An 18833-nucleotide genomic window follows, 5' to 3' on the forward strand; every position below is an offset into this window, starting at 1 on the left:
CACCAATCTTTCTCTATATTTTAGGGGGAATACTAAAGGAAGTGGCGTAGATGAAGGGGAAAACATTTTTTCCTATTGGGGCCTCCTGAAAAATTCTGCATTACTGATATTGCTTATTCCATTATGATCAAGTGCAGTGCAGGTTTTGTCATTATTTTTGTCATTTGGTCAGGCTCTGAGCTTGGCCATAGGTAAATATTATTAAGACCACACAGAGCTTAATCATGGCAAAAGGTGAGATGGTTTCAGTTTGGCCTGGAGAGTCCAGCCGTGCTGAACTTCCTGCGAAGCTGGTACCGTGTCAAGCAGCTCGCATGGCGGCACCTGCGCCAAAAAGGAATTAAAAAAATATTTTAAAAATGACATGTTCTGCAACTGAACAATCTGGTGGAACTGCAGAGACATTCCCATCCTCAACGCAAATCAAGTCAAGGATGTACTGAAGTATTATTTCTATAAATGGACACAGTCGATCTTTACAGATGGCTGCCTAAAAGTCATAAATGAGTCTAATAAACCCAGATCACAAAGATAAACCATACTAAAGTAGAATACCAGTACTACATTGTGTTTTCAATCATCTGTAGTGGCACTCATTCAGAGATTTTGAAAGCACCCTTCGTTTGTTACCAGGGCATTAAATGAAACTGAAGTGGTTCACAGCCTTAAAAAAAAAAAAAAAAAGCAAGAAAAAAATGTCCCATGAGCTCCAGAAATAGTATGTGTGAGGCCCTGGTGACACATACGCACACACAAAGTAGTACCAATCCTTCATGCAATATGATAAAAATGACACTTCTGTGACCATCCCCAATAGTCCACAACTACAGTCTAATCATGAGAAAAACCTAAGACAATCTCTATTTGAGGGACATTTCTCCAAAATCCAAATGTTTTGCCTCAAAGTTGTCATGGTCGTGAAAAATATAAGGATTCTGAGAAACTGTCAAAAACTACATTGGGGTGGTCCAGGAAGTGGCATAGTGATAAAGCTTTGGACTCTCAAGCATGAGGTCCTGAGTTCAATCCCTGGCAGCACATGTACCAGAGTGATGTCTGGTTCTTTCTCTCTCCTCCTATCTTTCTCATAAATAAATAAAATCTTTAAAAAAAAATTGTTCTTAAAAAAAAACTGGGTAAAAATGAAGGAAATCTGAATAGTTAGGGGCTATAGCTAAGTATTGATATTGTATTGGATATAGCTAAGTATTGATATTGTATTGATATATATTGATATTGGTCCAACAAAAAAAGACCATACGTGTATTTACTGTCGACGGTAAAACATTAATACCCCAATAAAGAAATGAAAAAATAAATAAATAACCATATGTATGCACATTAGTAACAGGGAAGTGGGTGTGTAAAATATAGAAACGGTATTATATTGGCCAATCTTCTGCAAATCTGAAACTTCTCTTGGCAGCAAGAGGTCGCTCTCCTGGTAGGGCAGGGGCCTGGCCATGTTTGGGGCTTGGGCCTGACCCCCAACACAAAATGGGAACACCAGGGAACCAAGGGAAGCCATGGTGTCTCTCCGTCTCCTATCCCAAACAGAAAAAAAGTCCAGGAGCAGTGAGATCACATTTGTGTGAGGCCTGGACTTCCCCCATGCCACTCCCCCAAATACACACACACACAACACATACAAATAAGAATATATAAAATCTCCTGGATTTTATAAATCTAGTGGCCTTTCCTAGCCACTAGATTTAAAGCAGCTCCCTCCACAGCCTACCTTCTCTACTCTTCACAATCTTACAACTTGACTTGATTTTCTGTTAATATATTATTAACCATTTATTTGATTGATCACTTTGTCTTCTCTGTAGTAGATCCTTAATTAATTCATACTTTCGTTTCTTCTTTCACACAGGAGAGGCAACCAAGTTTAATTAACTAACAGAGTCAAGCACTTCAGCTAGTACAAAGTAACTCAGTGAAAATAACCTAAAGGGACATAAGATTTTTTTTTTAATTTCCCATTCATAGAAAAAAAAAATCTTTTTTTTTTTTTAATAAGTCCATAGTATCAAGTTATCTAAAGCATTTACAAAATAATTAAGAGTTCCCGTCTGCAGTACTAGCCATTTGGAATAAACTTTTGTTTGTTTGTTTGTTTTTAATTTCTTTATTGGGGAAATTTACATTTGACAGTAAATACAATAATTTTACATGCATAACATTTCCCAGTTTGTTTGTTTTTAAGATCATCCCCAAACAAATATAATCCCTCAACCAAATCTCTGGCTTGTCCCAATATGTTTTTTAAAAAAAGCTCATGTGGGGAACAGGTTCAAGAATTTCTGTCCCCACCCTTCAGAGTGCAGTGGCAGCCAGCATCTTAGCCTCTGCCACCTGTGGCCACTCGCCCCTGCACAATAGGGTTCTGCGGTGTGGCCTGACTGTTGCCATCATGCCTAACACAGAGCAAGCCAGGTGGGGAAGACTGTGACACCTTTGACAGTCTACGGAAATAAAAAAAAAATTAAAAAAAAAAAGAGGCAGAGCAAGTCATCAGAGAAGATTTTTTTCATTTCATTTTATTTATTTTTTTATGAATGACAGGTCTATTCAATAATTTTATTTATTTTAAATAAGGATAAGACTACTGAAAAGACGTTTTACATACAAAAAAAATGTACATTACAAGATTAAACTTTCCTGTAGTGAATTACAAAACCTGCACAAGCACTTAATAAAAGAGCACACTTAAAAACATCTTGACTGGTTTGTAGCCTCTGAAAAGTACTGAAGTTGCACAGTAGCAAACAGAGGCAGCTCTTACATACATATGCTTGAGTCTACTGGCAGTTTTACTTAATGTAAGTTTTTCAAAGGTCATTGCTATTGAATGAGTATCTCAATCAGCTTTGGGATCATCTCTTAAAACTTAAGTAAACCAAAATATTATTTCAAACGGTAACTGCAATTCTGAAGAACCTTAATACTAGCAAAATTATCATGGTCTCATAGTAGTAGTTGATTGACCCAGCTTCCCACAGTGCCTGGTAGCTGTCTAGATTGACAGAGCCATTTTGGTAAGATATATTGCCTTTACTTAATACTCAGTATGAAGCAATGTAGTACCCTAGTATTGCAGGGCTTTGAGATTCTCCAAAATGAACACAGCAGTCTATGATCCCTCCCCACTGCAAAAAAGGTTGGGGGCCAGTCTCTTTTCTCCCCTAGGGATTCTAAGCTTGAAGCATAGGATCGACAAAGGAGGAAAAGAAATGGAAGCAAAGAGAATCAGAGTATGTGCAAAGGAAAACAGGAAACCGGAAGAGGAAGAAAAGTCCAAGGACCACCTGCCAACTGCAGGATGTGGTAAAGTGCTGGATAACATGCCTCTCGTTCATCTGTCTGCCCCAACAGTAAGCAAAGCCAGCTCCACTGCAACACGGGCTCCAGAGCCACCCCATTCACCCAAGTTAGAGGGGAAAGAAGATTCCAAAGTTGTTTGTGATTCCAATCGAGTCCTTCTAGCCTTTAAAATGCATCACAGCAAACTTCAACACACAACCTCCCCAACCAGCACTTCTGCTTCAGATCCCCATGATACGGCAGGCTTGGTTCTGCACAGAAAGCCCCTTCCAGATGAGCTGCTACCTACGCATCCTAAGAAGGCACCGCACTTGAAGAGACAGCTTGATAACATGCTTCCGTAAAGCAGCGATTCTGAATGTTCATAATAGCAACTTCAATTTGAAGTAACAAAGTTACACAGTTCAGCTGTTTATATCAACCTACTCTGTAAGTGAAATCCAGAAATTAAAAATTAAGTTTATTGAAAAATTTCAAAGTCAAAGTTTCCACTGACTTAAATGTCAAATGGCGAACTCTTACCTAAGAAAGCAATGCAGATGGAAGCAGAGGGGACCACTGAATATAAAATATAATTTGTCATTCTGACCAAAAATCTGCACTTAAAAAAAAAAAAAGAAAAAAAAGACCTCCCTCAATATAGTTACATATATGTTCACAGTTGTCAGCCCTGCAGGTAACTATACATTTGCCAAGTTGCAGAAACATTAACTATTTATGGGACACTTAGTGTGTATCAGTTTGATATGTACAGATTTACAGTGGAGGTGAAGGCAGAGTGGCAATAAATTGTAAGGTTAAAGTTTTTATTTATTTTTTACCCGCAAGGCTGAATGTCTTGTAAGGCTATCCAGTAGCTGAACTAAAATGCTATTTTAACAAATCAAGAGAGGGATGCTACTCCTCTAAAGTATATTAAAAAGGCAAACAGCCTCAATTTGAACTTTAATCACACAATGACAAAAGTATAAAGTTCTCTCAGTACTTGGTTAGAAAGGGGAACACCAGAACCAATGCATGTAAGGGACACCCGAGTTCCTATCAACTTTTACTTTATGACTGAAATGGTAACAGCATTTTCACAAAAATAAACATAAATCTGACCAGGTGCCTGTGTGTGTGACAGTTTTGTGGGAGAGCGTGTTCCATTAGTGGGGAGCCTCACCGGTATTCTGCTTACACTGTCCCCCGCCGAGACCTCAAATGTGGCATCTCTTCCTCACTCTATGCTAGCTCTGCGTCACTGCTTTAAGATCTAGAATCCACCCTGTGCTTCCTTCCCACTTCCTGTTGTCTGGTGACAACACCTCTGCCATGATTACGTTACCTGAAGATTTTTAAGCCAGCTTCACTGCGGCAAGACTAAGCTCTTAGAAGGGAATGACAGCCCAACTCAGACTGAGATCAGATGGCTCACAGGCGCAATAGGCAGGACTGTATGTGACAAAAATATCCTAGAAGTGAACAGGTGTAAAGCTGATCACTCAGCGCCTAAGGAATCAGCTCTGTTCTAACTTCAAGGGCAGAAGCAAGAGGAAGCACAGATTTCCCAATGGATTTCTTATGAGAAGCGGCAGTGTGAACACTTAGAAAATAGTCAATTTTAGCTCTATTTCCTCAACTGTTTTCTGCCAATACCACAAATATGCTTCTCTTGGTGTACCTTGAGGATCAGTTTGGCAGTATTTACTATGATACTGTGATGGCCTTTTCTTTTACTTTCCTTGGGAAAAGAAACAAGATTTCTGTACTAAAATACTTTAGGTTTTTTGTTTATTTTTAATCTCAAATCCCCCAAAACACTGAAACTAAGGATTTCTAAAATTCATCAGATGCTTTATGCCAGACTTGCAACTAATGATATGACTAAGGCAAATATAAATGACTTATATCATATCACTTACTTAAAAAAATTCTTTCTTAATCATAGCATGAAAGGCAATAGTTTAAAAAAGGGGGGAAAGGGGATGAACAAAAAGGAGAAGAGTAGTTTTTAACCTAATTTTAAACTTCTTAAGAAAATGTCATAATAATCAGGATCTCTGTAAATACGGTCAGTATTATGTGAACCTGTTTGAAAACCTACAATTACAATTATATTTACATTTTTGGAAACGTTTCCTCACGGCCATGTGACATGCTGTATCTTCCTCTTTGCTTCTGGTGGCTTCAGGTTATTCTAGAAAGACATGAACAGAAACCAGTTTATTCTTGGAGAACAACTGAAATAAGTATTTCTCTTTGCTTTACTAGGGAGATCATGATTTACAGGACAGCTTTTGTCACGTGGGTGCAATTTCTTGACTTTCAATGATGGATGTCTGCATACCAATCCCACTACCAAGTTCTTCCATCATCATGCACTGGACCCAGGAGGAATTTTTTTTTTAATTTATTTATTTATTTTGCCTACAGGGTTATTGCTGGGGCTTGGTGCCTACACTATGAACCCACTGCTCTTGGAGGCCATTTTCTCCATTTTGTTGTTGGATAGGACAGAGAGAAATTGAGAAAGGAGGGAAGACAGGGAGTGGGGGGAGAGAAAGACACCTGCAGACCTGCTTCACTGTTCATGAAGCAACCCACCTCAGGTTGGAAGCTGGGGGCTCGAACTGGGATCCTTGTGCTTTGCATCATGTGCGCTTACCCCAGTGTGCCACTGCCTGGCCCCTGATCCAAAAGTATTTCAAACCACTAAGAGGCACCTACAGTACTGCCCCACTGTTCGTGAAGCCTCCCTTGGTGGGTGAGGACTGGGAACTTGAGCCAAGGTCCCTGTGCATGGTTTTGCAGCGGGCTCTATCAATAGAACCACCACCTGGTTCCTGAACCACTCAGCGTTGCTAATTACACATGAATGGTAGATCAGCGTTGCCACATCATGGGAAAAGGTCTTAATCGGGGGACAAGCCTCATCATGTCATCAGGTTCCCACTTTTTTTTGTAGCTATAATTGTTCAATGTCTACATACTTCAAGTACACAGAACACTTTTTTAAATATTTATTTATTCTCTTTTGTTGTCCTTGTTGTTTTATGTTGGTCTGCTTCTAAATTCTGCTTCTAAGACCCCTTCTGTTGCATTGCTTGCTGCTGTGATCTATTTACATTATCATTGTTTTGCCTGCATTGGTTTAATCTCCATTGGTTCGAGCGCTTTTCCCTTCTCACCACCCCCTATCCTACATACTTCCTCTTCCTGACACTTCCACCTCAGGAGATATATAAGGACAGGATTGTGATTAGAGATAGCTAGCTTGCACTGCATTCCTCATCTATAAAGATCGAACTGCATCCCCGCTCATCAATAAAGACTGAACTGTGTCTCAGCTCAGCCATGAGTTCCTGGTCATCTCTCTCTAGCCCGCAAAGCTAGCCCAACAAATCTGGTGCCTAAAACAGAGACTGGCATATGGGGCCCTGAACAGGAACCTAACCCACCCATCCCCCAGATAAGTAAAGCCGTTTGGCTACCTATCCACTATGGGCTGCCTTTCTACTTATGAAGAGGTTTCCCAAAGCCTCTACTCTTTCTTCATGAGACAGTTTCTCTGTCTCTGGAACATTTTACTCCGGGCCACACTTTGGTTCCTTATGACCGTGATCATAGAGCTTGAGAGATGCAAGGAGATTTCCCCTGGGGTTTTCTGGACTTCCTCTCCCATGTTTCCCGTGGAGAAGGACTACTCGAACTTGAAGAGCATTCTCCAGTACTCTGGCAGTCCCCAAGAATGGAGACACATGGTTAGTTCTACCCTCCTGATTCAATTCTTTCTTCGATGGGAAGATGCTTTTAAAAATGATGCCTGCAATCACGTAGGAACTGTCAGAAGCACCCTAAATGGAATTTTGAGGAGCTTTTTGGACTAGGACGCCCTCCGGGAATCATGATGCTACATGGTGAGATCTGGATAATCTGGTTCAAGGTGAAAGAAGCAAAAGCTGCCTACTGCTTTTCTCTCGATTCCCCCCATTGTTCTCTCTGAATATCTTAAGTTTGCTGTCTGTTTTCAGTTGCGTTTCATAAGAGAGTGATTTGAATGACTGAATTTTTATGACATTAACTTAAAAAAAAATGCTGGATGCAGCCATGATTTCTAGAGACATCCAGAAACAGTCCCCAAAATTGTTTTTTTCTCTTGATTTTTTACTTCTTGGAAACGTTTAATCCTGAAAACTGTATGAATATGGGCAGGGTAGATAAAGCAACGGTTATGTTAATGATTCTCATGCCTGAGGCTTCTAACCATGGTCCTTTTATTGAGTTTAAACTGTTTAAACCTTAAAATCATACTAGAAAGGACTTCCAATTATAATGGAGTTATCAATTACAGTAAACTTCTAATCTGCTACAAGTTTTGTTTGACAAGTAAGTGAATTACAGCTGTCAAGTCTTCACATGAAAAAGCATCTGTTCAAATGAAATCCCCAGAAATCCATTTGGACCCCTGTTCTCTGACATCACCCACAAGATGGTACGACTACAGCAACCCCCTCCCCCCGAAACCAATGATGTGACCTGACACGACCTGAAGAAACAGATTCAGATTCCAAAGCTCACTCTCTACAGAAAAGCGGAATTCTGGTGGCTGACCTTCCCCATTGAGACAGACGTGCAGCATTTCATCCCCTGGCATTTCTTCCGTGGTCATCTGCTTTGGACTGCTATTTCTATCAGACTTACTGGCATACCTCTTGGACACTTTGCACAACTTTGCAGCAGCTTCTCTTTATGCTGCTGGGTTTCTCAAAGACTGACCACAGCAGTCCATGGACTTTGCAGCCAGCTGCCTTGGGACTCTATAGGACACGCCCCCTCACCTGCAGGCCCTGTCCCCAGAGGCAGGAAAAAAAAAAAAACCCTTCTTACTGGGTCCTGCCCACAGAGGCAGGAAATGCCCTTTGAAGCATGAAATGCCCCCAGAGGCAAGAGATGCCCACAGAGGCAGGAAACACCCTTTCGCCTGATAGGCACTGCCCTTTGAGGCAGGAAACACCCCTTCAAGCCTCCCCGTCATCACACTGGTTCTTGCTGCTCTCCTACTTGTTCCTCCCTGTCTTGTACCAGTTCTTTTGAAAATGCCTGTACGATATAGGTTTCTGTTCACCCCACACTCCTGATACTATAGCCATTAGTTAAAAAGAAAGGGGGAAATGTTGTTCTGCTTCTAAATTCTGCTTCTAAGACCCCTTTTGTTGCATTGCTTACCGCTGTGATCTATTTACATTATCACTGTTTTGCCTGCACTGGTTTAATCTCCACTGGTTCGAGCACTTTTCCCTTCTCACCACCCCCTATCCTACATACTTCCTCTTCCTGACACTTCCACCTCAGGAGATATATAAGGACAGGATTGTGATTAGAGATAGCTAGCTTGCACTGCATTCCTCATCTATAAAGATCGAACTGCATCCCCGCTCATCAATAAAGACTGAACTGTGTCTCAGCTCAGCCATGAGTCCCTGGTCGTCTCTCCTGCCCGCAAAGCTAGCCCAACAAATCCAGCGCCTAAAACAGGGACTGGCAGTTTTATTGTTGTTGTGATTGTTGGATTGGACAGAAAGAAATGAAGAGAGGAGGGGAAGACAGAGAGGGAGAGAGAAAGATAGACACCTACAGACCTGCTTCACCACTTATGAAGAAACTCCCCGGCAGGTGGGGAGCCAGGGGCTCAAACCGGGATCCTTACCCAGGTCCTTGTGCTTTTGCGCCATGTGCACTTAACCCACTGTGCTACCACCCAACTCCCCACAGAGCACTTTCTAACATGCCCAGGAGAGGTGGTCACTGGGAATGGTGGAGTCATCATGAAGGCACCAAGCCCCAGCAAACAATCCAGGTGGCAAAGAAAGAAAAGTGACTTCAAGAGCTCCTTTGCACCTTCTGCCACAGGAAGATGCACTAAGAAGCCAACCGAGGGGCGGGGGAGACAGCGCAGCGGGTGTGTAACAGCCTTTCAGGACTATGGCTCCAGAAACCCAAATAGAGTAACTTAAGGTCAAGCATCAAAATGCTACTTAATAAAAGTGTAGGAGGCTAGGTGGTGGTATGTTCAGCTGAGTGCACATGCTGCTGTGTGCAAGGACTCAAGTTTGAGCCCTCCGATCCTTATCAATGGGAGAGAAATTTCAAGCATGGTGAAGCAGTGCTACAGGTACCTCTCTCCCTCTCTATATCTCTCCCTTCCATCTCAGTTTCTGTCTCTAGTCAATAAATGAATAAATCAACATTTTTAATATTAAAAAAAGTTAATGTGGGACTCTGAAAAAACTTAAGAGTCTGAAGGTGGTTAACGAGACTATTTCTCTTTTAGATCCAAGGTAATCTAGGCAACGTGCCCCACAAAGAGCCTCCTACATATTTTAAGCCTTTTTAAAAAGCATTCAATTAGCCTCCTGGGTTTTGTTATCTAGGGTTCAAACACAGGAATAATGAAAATGAGGTGGACCATGAAAGGTTTGGAGAGCAGCAAGCAGAAAGCTGTCCCACCTCGGCTGAGGTCTGCTCAGCAACCATGGCACCCCTTCTGCATTTGGGACCACACACTTACCACGGCCTCCGCTTCCTCCTTCGGAGCAGCTCTCTTTAACTTCACTGGAGTAGTTGCAGCAGGGGACAAGGGTGGTGACTTCATGGAGCCTGAAGGACTTTTCCTAAGTGTGGAGTCATGGTTCTGTTTAGTGTCACTATGACTGTGGTCCATTTTATTGTTCGTAGGCAAAGTAGAAGACAAAGTTAGGGGTAGAACAACAGAAGGGGGGGAATTTGGTAATTTTTGAAAGGCGTTACTGGTGAAACTGGCCTGAGGAGGAGACTTGAGGCGATCGTTATCTCCATTCTCTGTCTTTTTCACTTTTATGCTGGTACTTGTTGAATTTCCATCAAACACAATGAGGGGTCTTTTCCGCAACCCATCTATAGTGCTACTCCTGAAATTAGAGAGAGAACAATCACGAAAAACATCACCCAGAATGGCGAGCCAGTTCACTGGAATGCAAAACAACAGCCAAAAGGGATTTACTGGTAAATTCACTCTACTATAATCAAGACTAAAAGAACTAAGAGCCAGTGAAATAGCTCACTTGAATAGTACACTGTTTTGCTATGTGCAAAACCCAGGTTCGATTATCTGTCTCTCTGCCTCTCTCCTCTGTCTCTAGCAAAACAAAACAAAATAAAACAAAAACTAAAGGAAACAAGGTCTATAGAGACAAAACATAGGTCTCAGGTTCAATCCCTGGCACCACAGAAGGCAGAGCTGAGTAGTGTGGTATGTGGTGTGTGATGTGTGCACATGTGCATGTGCGTGTGTCATAAAATGACCATGAAAATAAATTAGTGCAATGGTTATACAAAAGACTTTCATGCCTGAGCCTCCAAGATCCCAGGTTCACCAGAGCTGAGCAGTGCTGATAAATAAATGTTGTTACATTCACCCAAAGCCAATCGATAATTTGTAGTGCTTTAAAGTATTTGACAAGAGGAAGCTGGGCTGTAGCACAGCGGGTTAAGCACAGGTGGCGCAAAGCGCAAGGACCGGCGTAAAGATCCCGGTTCGAGCCCTGGCTCCCCACCTGCAGGAGAGTTGCTTCACAAGCAGTGAAGCAGGTCTGCAGGTGTCTATCTTTCTCTCCTCCTCTGTCTTCCCCTCCTCTCTCCATTTCTCCCTGTCCTATCCAACAACAACGACATCAATAACAATAATAAAACAAGGGCAACAAAAGGGAATAAATAAAAAGAAAATATATATTTAAAAAAGTATTTGACAAGAAATTTAAAGCCCACTTTAAAGTAGGTTTTTGTTTTATTTAATGCAGTGACTGAGAATGAACACAGGGCCTCATGCATGCTTGAATCACCTGAGCTGTCTCCAAGGCCCTTTTTTTTCATTAAGAGACAGAGATGGGAAGAGAGATACCATGGCACTGCTCCACTATCTACAAAAGTGCCCTGGGGCTGGCCATGTGCTCCATGTGGTGGCAGGATTCAAACCTAAAGCTTTGTGCGGGATAATAAAGTGTGCATTCTACCAGTCGAGCTACAGTCCAGCCCCAAATGAACTTTCTATTAAAAAAAAAAGGGGAGGAGTTGGGCAGTAGTGCAGAGGGTTCACCAGAGCTGAGCAGTGCTGATAAATAAATAAATGTTGTTACATTCACCCAAAGCCAATCGATAATTTGTAGTGCTTTAAAGTATTGACAAGAGAGAGTTGGGCTGTAGCACAGAGGGTTAAGCGCAGGTGGTGCAAAGTGCAAGGACTGGCGTGAGGATCCCGGTTCGAGCCCCCAGTTCCCCACCTACAGGGGAGTCACTTCACAGGCTGTGAAGCAGGTCTGCAGGTGTCTATCTTCCTCTCCCCCTCTCTGTCTTAGCCTCCTCTCTCCATTTCTCCCTGTCCTATCCAACAACGACGATATCAACAACAATAACTACAACAAAAATAAAAACAAGGGGAACAAAAAGGAAAATAAATAAATATTCAAAAAAAAAGAAAGAAAGAAAATTCTGGGGTCAGAGAGAGATAGCAGTAGAGAGCCTGCACCGCCATACACGTGGCCCCTGGTCAAGTCCCAGCACCACACAGCAGATGCAAGGGCAACAGAGGGAGCTCAGGTGCTGGTATCTCCCCTGGCACCTCCAATCTTGCTGTCTAAATTTTAAAAAAAGTGACAAAGAGCAATGAATTCGATCATCCCTGGACAAAGTTCCAATTGCACACACACCAAAAAAAAGGGGGGGGCAGGTGGTGGCATACCTGTTGAGCACACGTTATAATGCACAAGGACCCAGGTTCAAGTCCCCCGGTCCCCACCTGCAGGGGGGGTCACTTGACAAGTGATGAAGCAGGTCTGCAGGTGTCTATCTTTCTCTCCCCCCCCTCAATTTCTCTGTCCTATCCAACAACAACAGCAATAACAACAATAAGAGCAACAAAAGGGAAAAAAATATTTCCAGGAGCAGTGGATTTGTAGTGCAGGCACCAAGCCCTAGCGATAACCCTATTAATATAGAACATCGTCAATTTTTATTTACTTATTTATTTTGCCTCCAGAGGTATCACTGGGGCTCAGTGCGGGCACTACAAATCCATACTCCTGGCAGCCATTTTTCCAATTTTATAGGATAAGACAGAGAGAAATTGAGAGGGGAGGGCCAGATACAGAAGGGGAGACCTGCTTCACCCCTTGTGAAGCTGCTCCCCTGCAGATGGGGAGTGAGGGCTCGAACCCCAATCCTTGCATTTAGTACTCTATGCACTTAATCAGCTGTGCCACAGTCCATGACCCCTAGACCCCAGCCCCCAACCCCAATTTTATTCACTGCTGTTAGCACAGTGCTTAGTGTTCTAATGCACAGCTGCTTAATAATTTTTTTCCTTCATAGCCAGGGCTTCAGTGCTCCACACTATTTTTTTGTTTGTTTGTTTGTTTGTTTTGGCTCCAGGGTTATTGCTGGGACTCAACTTGCTCTACAAATCCACTGCTCCTGGAGGCTATTTTTTTTCCCTTTTGTTGCCCTTGTTGTTTATCATTGTTATTATTATTGTTGTTATTGCTGTCACTGTTATTGGACAAGACAGAGAGAAATGGAGATGGGGAAGACAGGGAGGGGGAAAGAAAGATAAAACACCTGCAGACCTGCTTCACCACTTGTGAATCGACCCCCTCCCCTGCAGGTGGGGAGCCGGGGACTCATATCTGGATCTTTATGCTGTTTCTTGTGCTTCACGCCTTAACCTGCTGCACTACTGCCCGCCCCCCTCACACACACACACACACACACACACACACACACACACACACACACACACACACTTTTTTAGATGAAAAGACACCCTCCTGAAAGTTTCCTTCAGGCTCGAATCTGAGTGGTGCTCATGATAAAGCAAGCACACTGTCCAATTAAGCTATGTTGCCAGTCCCAAGTTAACTTTTTCAGGTAGACAGAGGAGAGGAAAGATATTACAGCACAAAGCTTCCTCCAGTGCAGTGGGGACTAGGCTTGAACCTGGGCCTCATTTTGGCAAAGCAGGCAAACTATCCACATGAGCTAGCTTGTGAGCCTGAAAAAAAAAATTTTTTTTAAACCTGTTTACCTGGGGGAAAAAAGAAAAGTGAAATTGTTGAGTCATATAAGAGGATAACCAGTACCTTTTAGTCTCACTTTTTATCTCGTGTTCTCTTCTTTGTTCCATCATTTTCCCCCACCTGTTCTTTGGCAAATCTCTTTGAGGCAAGGGGATTGCATGCTGGACATACAGATCAGTGAGGTTGTCTTTGTTTATTCTTACGTCACTTTCAACAGTTATGTTCTTCTGTGGGAAAGAAAGCAGAAGTCATTTTGAAACAGCATTCTTCATTTTAAATAAATGAACTAGCAAGACAAAATAGTACCACTTAGCAACAAATTATAAAATCATTTTCACAAGGGGTTGATCAGTGGCTTACCCAGTTGAGCACGTTACCATATACAAAGACCAGGGTTCAAGCCCCCTAGTTCCCTGCCTACAGGGGGAGAGATTCATGCAGTGCTGGAGTGCGCCCGCTCTCTCTCTCTCTCCCTCTCTCTCTCTCTCTCTCTTTCTCTCTGCAGGGGAGAGCTTCATGCAGTGCTAGAGAGGTCTCTCTCTCTCTTTCCCCCCCACTACCTCCCCACACTACTCAATCTCTGTCCTATCAAATAAAAAGAGAGAAAACCTAAAATAATTTTCACACATTCTTCAGAGTCCCATAAAGTACTGAAAAAAGCAGTACTGGGGCCTTGAGGATAGTATAGTGGTTACACAAAAAGACTTTCATGCCTGAGGGCTTTGAGGTCCCAGGTTTAATCCCTGGCACCATCATAAATTAAATCTGAGCAGAGCTCTAGTAACAACAAAAAACAAATAAAAACAACTAATAATGAATAAACCGGGGCAGCATAATAGTTATGCAAACATAATAGACAGCATAATAGTTATGCAAACAGACTCTCATGCCTGAGGCTCCTCAGTCCCAGGTTCAATCCCCCGTACCACCATAAGCCTGAGCTGAGCAGTGCTCTGGTGTTCCTCTCTCTCTGCATCTCTCTCAAAAATAAAATTAATAATAATAATAATAATAATGAATAAACCTTTAAAAAAAAAAGCAATCATCAACAACAACAATAACAACAACAAAACAAGGGCAACAAAAGGGAAAAAAAAAAAATCAACTGACTGTGGTCCAGGAGGTGGCACAATGGGTGAAGCACTGGATCCTCAAGCATGAGGTCCCGAGCACATGTAGCAGAGTGATGTCTGGTTCTTTCTTTCCCTCCCCCTCTTTCTCATTAATAAATAAAGTATTTTTTACAAAGAAAAAAAAAAAAGCAGTCCTAATCTCTGCAAACAGTAAGTTCAGCCTCACCTTAAAGACAATGCTTTATAGACTCAGTATAATAAAAACTATTGTTTAACTGCTCAGCCAACATAGAAAACATGAAAAATACTCTTAGCAGGAGGCATCACTTTCCGTCTGTGAAGGGGACTGAAAATAGATAACTGCTAAGTGCAGGTGGCGCAAAGCACAAGGTCGGCATAAGGATCCCGGTTCGAGCCCCCCGGCTCCCCACCTGCAGGGGAGTCGCTTCACAAGCGGTGAAGCAGGTCTGCAAGTGTCTATCTTTCTCTCCCCCTCTCTGTCTTCCCCTCCTCTCTCCATTTCTCTCTGTACTATCTAACAACAACAACATCAATAGCAATAATAACTACAACAACAATGAAAAACAACAAGGACAACAAAAAATAAATAAATAAAATATAAAAAAAAAAATAGGGAACTATGCCCAAGTCAGATGAAAGAAAAGGAATGATGATTATAGTCTACAAAAAGTTACAGGTGATGCCACTGACATAATCAGATTTGTGGTTTGGAGGTTTCATTCTATATATTATTTGCCATGTTTCTCTAATACAGTTCCTGAAACTGAAACTAGTAGTTGAACAACTAACTGCTTAAAAGTTAAGTTGGGGGTCGGGGGGTGGCGCAGTGGGTTAAGCGCATGTGGCGCAAAGCGCAGGTACCGGCGTAAGGATCCAGGTTCAAGTCCCCGGCTCCCCACCTGAAGGGAGGGGAGTCGCTTCACGGGTGGTGAAGCAGGTCTGCAGGTGTCAATCTTTCTCTCCCCCTCTCTGTCTTACCCTCCTCTCTCCATTTCTCTGTCCTATCCAACAACAAACAACATCAACAATGGCAATAATAATGACCACAACGAGGCTACAACAAGGGCAACATAGGGGAGAGAAAAATGACCTCCAGGAGCAGTGGATTCAGGGTGCAGGCACTGAGGCCAGCAATAACCCTGGAGGAAAAAAAAAATAAATAACAAGTTGTGGTCTGGGAGGTGGCGCAGTGGTAAAGCTTTGGACTCTCAAGCATGAGGTCCCAAGTTCAATCCCCAGCAGCACATGTACCAGAGTGATGTCTGGTTCTTTCTCTCTCCTCCAGTTTTTTTCATAAATAAAATCTTAAAAAAAAAAAAAAAAGTTAACAAGTTGGGGAGTCGGGCGGTAGCGCAGCGGGTTAAGCACACATGGCACGAAGCGCAAGGCGTAAGGATCCCAGTTGGAGTCCCCAGCTCCCCACACAAGCGGTGAAGCAGGTCTGCAGGTGTCTTTTTCTCCCACTCTCTGTCTTCCCTTTCTCTCTCCATTTCTGTCCTATCTAACAACGACAACATCAATAACAACAACAATAATAACTACAACAACAATAAAACAAGGGCAACAAAAAGAAAAATAAATATAAAAAAAGAATTAAGCCAAAAAACCGATTTTATGCTGCTTATCCCAACCAGCCTTTTCCAAAATATTTTTATTTACTTCTGTTTTCTCTTATGCTGAACCTTCCTTTATTGATTTCTGGCCTGTATCAACTTCAAAGTACAGAGAAAGCTTGAGGAGTCTCTTAGACAACATTCTTGGAAATTTCATACACTTTATGCTAGGAAACACTACTCCAGAGCAGTGGCTTTTAACGTGTGATACAGTCCCTGGAATAGCAGAAGAACTGACTAAAGTGAAACTTTTACTTAAGCAGAGACTCTGGCAATAGAATTCAGTAACCCAATATTCTTTAAAGTTACCTTTATTTATTTATTGGCTAGAGACAGAGACAAACTGAGAGGAAGGGGATGACAGAGAGGGAGAGAGACAGAGACACACCTGCAGCCCTGCTTAACCACTTGCAAAGCTTTCCCCCTGCAGGTGGGAACCAGGGAATCAAACCTGGGTCTTTGCACATTGTGACACGTGTGCTCAACCAGATGCACACACCACCACCCCACCACCCAGGCCCCAGTAATCCAATATATTATGTGTAGCCCTAGAAGTTAGAAACCACAGGCATCTGACTTCACTAAGATAATCTATTTATCGGGAAAGCAAAGAGAAAAAGTAGACGAAGAGTGCCGAGGAAACTTCACAAAGATAATGCCACCAGCAGCTATGTGAAATTCACAGAAAACTGTCAATAATTGTCTACCACTTTCCACGCATCACTTTTTTGTGCCTTCTTATTTTTCAACTTGGCCATAGGAGGGGAAGAAGCGCAAACACTGCACAAGAGCCATTAACGGGGCTAGGAAAATAGTTCACTTAGATAGTGAACTGCTTCACCAGGTTGCACAACCCGGGTTTCAGCCCGGTCCCCACTGTACCGAAGGAAAGGGTCAGCGCTGTGGTCTTTTATTCTCGTCCCCCGCGGCCCCGCCCCAACCCCCGAGAGACAGACGAGAGGGGGAAGCCCTGAATTTTTCTGATGGCAACATTTGCCCTTAAGTGAATCACTTCATCCCCACGGTTCACAGTTTCCTCATCTATGAATTATTACAGACAGGCGAGACAAAGGCAGACAGACAGACAGACAGACGGGCAGTCCTTTCTCGGCCCCTCAGTTCTGTCTCAGCCTCTCGAGCTCAGGTCCTTGCTTTCCGATCAAGTCCCGGGGGTCGCCTAGGACTTCTCTTACCAAGCCATCAAGGACACCCCACCTAGCTAAATTCTCACTCCCAGACATTCCCGCTATTCCCAGGACGTCTCCCTTTGAGCCTGGGGGCGAGGACCGGGGGTGACGGGTGACCCCAACGCGGGGAGGACTGACAGACAGCACAGGGGTTGCTTGGGGCGAGCTCAGGTCCCAGCACCTCTCCCCAAGCAGGCCTCACGTCCCGGACACTCGACCTGCTCCAGGGTGAGAAGGAGGAACTCCTGGGACAGCAGCTCCGGGTGCAGCAGCAGCTCCGACTCGGTGCAGCTGCGACCACCCACGTCCCCGGCCATCGTCGTCGCCAGGAGACTCCTGGCCGGCTACCCACAAGGCTCCGCGAACTAAGCGGCCTGGAAATGACGTAAGTCGGGCGGAGACGCAGGTGTGTCGTCAGTTTGAGTGCGCCCGGTCTCCGGCGCCTCTCCTGGCGGGCATGGATGGTCGCTAAGCTGTTGCGGGAGGAAACTTCCGAGGGAGAAAGTAGTGTCGGAGTATCTATTAAAGAAACGAAGGTTTTTTTTTTTAATTATTGGGAATTTCAAGTCTGGCAGGATTTGAGGGGAAAAAAAAAAAAAAACTTTCGCGGGGCGGACCGCGATTGGTCGGCCTCTTGTGACGTCTAATAGCGGCGCCCAAAGGGGTCCTCAGGGCTCCCCAGCGATGGAGGGACTGGGAAGGCGAGAGGTGTTAAGAGAGTGTGGTATTTTATACGTCTGAATGATTTGAGTTTTTGTACGTTCTTTTAATTTTAACGTATTTAACAACCACTTCTCAGCTTCTGGCTGAATGCAGGGGATTGAACCTGAGACCTTGGAGCCTCTGGCATGAGTGTTTTGCATAACCGTTATGCTATCTGCCCCGCCACTCTTTTTAACCTGTTCGCCGTTTCCTGATCCCCTTTCTGTATAACAGAAGCTTAAGACTTTTATCTCCTATAGCCTCGGCGCCTCGCAGGTAGTGGTCACTCAAGTGTTGGCTCCTTGAAATTCACCTCACAAGTAGAAATAATCACCTGTTGAGAAACCTCAGTCATAGCAGCAGTCGGTTAAACAGTCACTATGTGCCAGGTACTGCGTTTTACGTGGATTTCCTCGCTCCTCTGCACTGCCCTATGAAATACGTAATCAGGTTGTTTGCTTTTCAGGTGAGGAAAATAGCCTAGATAGGTTGACCAAGATCAGAGAATGCAGCAACAAGACTCGCATATAAGTGCTTTTTCACTGCATTTCAAGCAACAAAGAAGTGGCAGCTTCAGACTAGATAAATTTTATAGATGTCAGTTACGATCAAATCACTCGTCATGAATATCCTGAGACAAGCTTTCTGCTTTTCATCTCTTGTGGAAGAGAGACACTTCCGGAAGTATCGTTTTATATTTGAAACTTAAACTTGCAAGCACGTTCTAAGTGCTTAAGTTTGGTCCCTCTCTGGCTGTTTTATCAGCAATTATTCCAGTGTCTACAAAAATACGACCAACTCTGAGGATACAGAAGAGAAGCC

At 43.2% G+C, this 18833-nt stretch overlaps 1 protein-coding gene across 2 annotated transcripts; it reads right to left on the minus strand.

Annotated features, from left to right (window-relative positions):
- Positions 1 to 2511: 2511 nt before the first annotated feature.
- On the minus strand, positions 2512 to 17685 carry C3H2orf49 (chromosome 3 C2orf49 homolog). Of its 2 annotated transcripts, XM_016192056.2 has the most exons (5): positions 17528 to 17685; positions 13479 to 13642; positions 9878 to 10256; positions 5432 to 5506; positions 2512 to 3754 (listed from the first exon to the last, which is right to left on the minus strand). In XM_016192056.2, exons 1-4 carry the CDS (start codon positions 17624 to 17626, stop codon positions 5450 to 5452), a joined length of 699 nt encoding a protein of 232 aa, XP_016047542.2. In that variant the 5' UTR covers positions 17627 to 17685; the 3' UTR covers positions 2512 to 3754; positions 5432 to 5449. The 2 variants fall into 2 exon arrangements, with proteins under 2 accessions (XP_016047542.2, XP_007532002.2); XM_007531940.3 differs by lacking the exon at positions 2512 to 3754 and having other exon boundaries at positions 3762 to 5506.
- Positions 17686 to 18833: the final 1148 nt, after the last annotated feature.

Source organism: Erinaceus europaeus, chromosome 3 (assembly GCF_950295315.1).
Source record: "Erinaceus europaeus chromosome 3, mEriEur2.1, whole genome shotgun sequence".
Lineage (NCBI taxonomy): Eukaryota > Metazoa > Chordata > Mammalia > Eulipotyphla > Erinaceidae > Erinaceus > Erinaceus europaeus.

Coding starts and splice junctions, on each gene's coding strand:
- C3H2orf49 (XM_016192056.2), bottom strand. CDS start 17,626: ATGGCCGGGGACGTGGGTGGTCGCAGCTGCACCGAGTCGGAGCTGCTG. Junction 13,643..17,527: donor TCCTTCTCACCCTGGAGCAG/GTCGAGTGTCCG, acceptor TCTTTCCCACAG/AAGAACATAACTGTTGAAAG. Junction 10,257..13,478: donor ATAAAAAGTGAGACTAAAAG/GTACTGGTTATC, acceptor CTCTAATTTCAG/GAGTAGCACTATAGATGGGT.